The 3,519-nt window shown below is 36.9% G+C and overlaps 1 protein-coding gene across 1 annotated transcript; it reads right to left on the bottom strand.

Annotated features, from left to right (window-relative positions):
• Positions 1 to 627: 627 nt before the first annotated feature.
• On the bottom strand, positions 628 to 1,750 carry LOC123506601. The gene is given in 3 exon segments (XM_045258842.1): positions 628 to 1,319; positions 1,321 to 1,409; positions 1,667 to 1,750. Coding segments are annotated over 3 exon segments (681 nt in total). The 5' UTR covers positions 1,679 to 1,750; the 3' UTR covers positions 628 to 739.
• Positions 1,751 to 3,519: the final 1,769 nt, after the last annotated feature.

The raw sequence follows: 3,519 nt of genomic DNA, 5'->3' as shown, positions 1-3,519 counted from the left end.
TGTCTATTCCATCTATTCTATTGATTTATGAGGATTATTCTGCAATTCTCGTACCTTTTCCTTTTAGGCTACATGAATCGCTTTCTTTAATGCCATTAACAAACTTCGATATAGCACTGTTGACACAATTGAAAAGGACCTAAAGACTGATCCCTCTCGCACCATGCTACTTACGTTAGTGACTAGTCCATCTTGAGGTTTTCCTATTTATTGTTATCTCTTGTATAAGATTGTTCAGCCACTTTACTTTGTTTTTTCAACATTGGGAAACAATCTTAAAAACCTTTTGAAAATCAATATATGTTTTATCCATCGCTTTACTTTCGCCATACTCGTACATAATATCGTAGGAGTCTAAGACGTTCATAAAGCAAAAGCGCTTGTCTCTGAAGCAGTTTTAAGAGAGAGAGAGAGAGAGAGAGAGAGAGAGAGAGAGTCAGGGGAGTGATTGAAGAAAGTGGCAAGAACAGTATTAACTGCATTTACGTATAAATAATAATTTCACTGTTCCTACTACTACTTCATCGACAGCTACACTCCTAATAGGCAGTTCAGATATGTTGCCCGTAATGATATGTGTTCTGGTGATATAATTAAAAAGATAAGGAATGTAGAGAAACAAGTTCGTCAGCTTCATTCTTTTTATCTGTACATCGTGATGAAAACTTAGTCTGTCAGAAATGCAGTACAATCAACAGAAGCATGTCAAACGGATCCTGGTGAATTTGCGGTGGTCTTCCTAAGAAAACTGAACGTTCTGCCCGTTGGAGAAGACGATGCCAGATGGACCAGTGACGACGGCCTTAGCGTGGGCGGGGAACTGGATAGGGGTACCGTCAGAGGTGATCATGCCAGAGGGACCAACGAGACTACGCTTGGGACGCTTCTGCACCAGAGTACCATCGCTGAACACCAGTCCAGAGGGACCATCCAGTAAGATAGTGGTGAAGGGAGTCTTGAATTGCACTGGAGTGCCGTCTTCATGGATCATACCAGAGGGACCAACCAGGGATCGCTTGGTGCGAGGAAGCCCTTGGTCGTTGAACTGGATGTTTTTGCCGCTCTTCGTCACAATGCCAGAGGGACCAACCAGCACGTTGTCGTCAACCATCTCTTGAGTGAACTGAACATTTCCGGCAGGACTCACGATTCCTGAGGGACCAACGACGCTGCGGGTCAGGACAAGCTGAGACACGGGCTGAGGTGCTGGTGGAGAGGCAGCGTGGAGGGCAGCCTGGCCTCCAGTCAGCTGGAGGTTATTACCATCCTTTGTCACGATGCCAGAAGGTCCAACAAGTACGATGCCGTAGGCAAAGTCGCGTGAACTGGACGTTGTTTCCATCAGGACTAACGATCCCCGAATACCCAACCTGTGCGCTCGCGCTCGTGGCGAGCAGACAGATAGCTGCCTGGTAAGAGAAAAAGACAAGTTAGTTATTAAAAAATGACTTTATATTATCCTTACTTTTACCATTACCAAGAATGTTCTTTTCTTTAAAACAAAAGTGTGTTCCATCCGACTATAAAGAGTTGTGTTATGTCACTGTGTTAAGTGAGACGTACAGTGGAAGTGTTACTGACGCAAGTGCTTTCCTTTCACAGTTTGCACAAGCTTTACTAAAGCTACCGATCTATTTTTATGAACAAATATCAGAGAAAATCTTACCAGAAACTTCATGATTCCTCTGCGTCAGGTGGTCCAGAACTCCAGCTGAGGCTTCTGAAACCTAGATCGTTGTGCCTGGGTGGATCTTGAAGGCTCTATATATATGTAATAGTGAGGCAAGGGATCACGTGTTCATCTGCCTCCTGATTGGCCTTTCAATGCAATATATTTTTTTTTTTCTTATTGGGCGAGGCAAGTTTGTGATGACTGCATGATCATCTTCATTTTTATAACCTTTTTAGCCACATATTTTCTTACAATTCCAATTGCACGAAAAAAAAAAGACAGCAGCAGCAACAGCAGTACTACAGCAACACCAGTACTACCAACAACCACCACCAGCACACCCACCATCAATAACAACAAAAGCAATATATACATTAACATCAAGAACAACAGTAGGAAAATTATACAAACACAACAACCTCCACAACCACAGCTACAAACACGACCACCACCACTTCCACCACCACCACAACCTCCACCACCACCACCACCACCACTGCTACAACCACAACCAACACCACTTTCACCACCAAAACCAACACCAACACTACGACCATAACCACCCGCACCACCAACACTTCCACCAACACCAGCAACACCAACAGCAATATACAAAAACAACAAAAACAATGACGACGACGACGAAGGAAACAAGAATAACAACAAGAACATAAATAACAACAAAAAAAGCTCCATAAAGAAAACCAAGAGCATAACCAGCAACAAAAGGGCAATCCATACAACCTCCACGACAGTCATCACCTATACTATTACCTCTTCCGCAGCCACTACCACCAATCACAACAAAAACAAGACAAACAACACCAGCAAAAACATTAAAAAAAGAAAAAGAAAAGAAAAAAAAACATAAAAAGAGTAGCAGTAGCAGAACCAACCATTATTCTACTTATTATTGTTCTTGCTATTTATTTACTTTTACTAATGCTCTTATTACTTACTTTTACCACCACTACTACTACTACTACTACTACTACTACTACTACTACTACTACTACTACTACTACTACTACTACTATTAATACTACTACTACCCTTACTACTACTACTACTACTACTACTACTACTACTACTACTACTACTACTACTACTACTACTACTATTAGTGCTAGTATTATTATTAGTAGTAATAGTAGTAGCAATAGTAGTAGTACAACTATTATTACAACAGCAAATATTACTACTGCTACTACTACTACTAGTACTACTACTACTACGACTAATAATAATAATAATAATAATGATAATAATAATAATAATAATAATAAAAATAATAATAATAATAATGATAATAATAATAAAGATAATCGGAATAGTAGTATAACAACAACTACTACTACTTCTGCTATTATTACTTCTACTACTACTTCTTCTACTACTACTTTTTTTTGTGTAGGAAAGAGGGCCAGCTATATACTACTACTACTACTACTACTACTACTACTACTACTACTAGTACTACTACTGATAATAATTTCAATAATAAAAATGATAATAAAGAATATGATAATAATAATAATGATAATAATAATAATAATAATATTATTATTATTATTATTATTATTATTATTATTACTATTATTAATAACAATAATAATAATAATAATAATAATAATAATAAAAACAAAATTATAAAAAAATGATAATAATAGCGATAACAATGATAATAATAATAATAATAATAATAATAATAATGATAATAATAATAATAATAATAATAATAATAAAAGTGATAATATAAAAATATAATAGTAATCATAATAGTAATACAAAAATAACAACAACAACAACAACAACAACAACAAATACTACTATTACTACTATTTCTA

This window comes from Portunus trituberculatus, chromosome 20, assembly GCF_017591435.1.
Source record: "Portunus trituberculatus isolate SZX2019 chromosome 20, ASM1759143v1, whole genome shotgun sequence".
Lineage (NCBI taxonomy): Eukaryota > Metazoa > Arthropoda > Malacostraca > Decapoda > Portunidae > Portunus > Portunus trituberculatus.
This window is presented reverse-complemented; position numbering and strand designations above follow the sequence as displayed.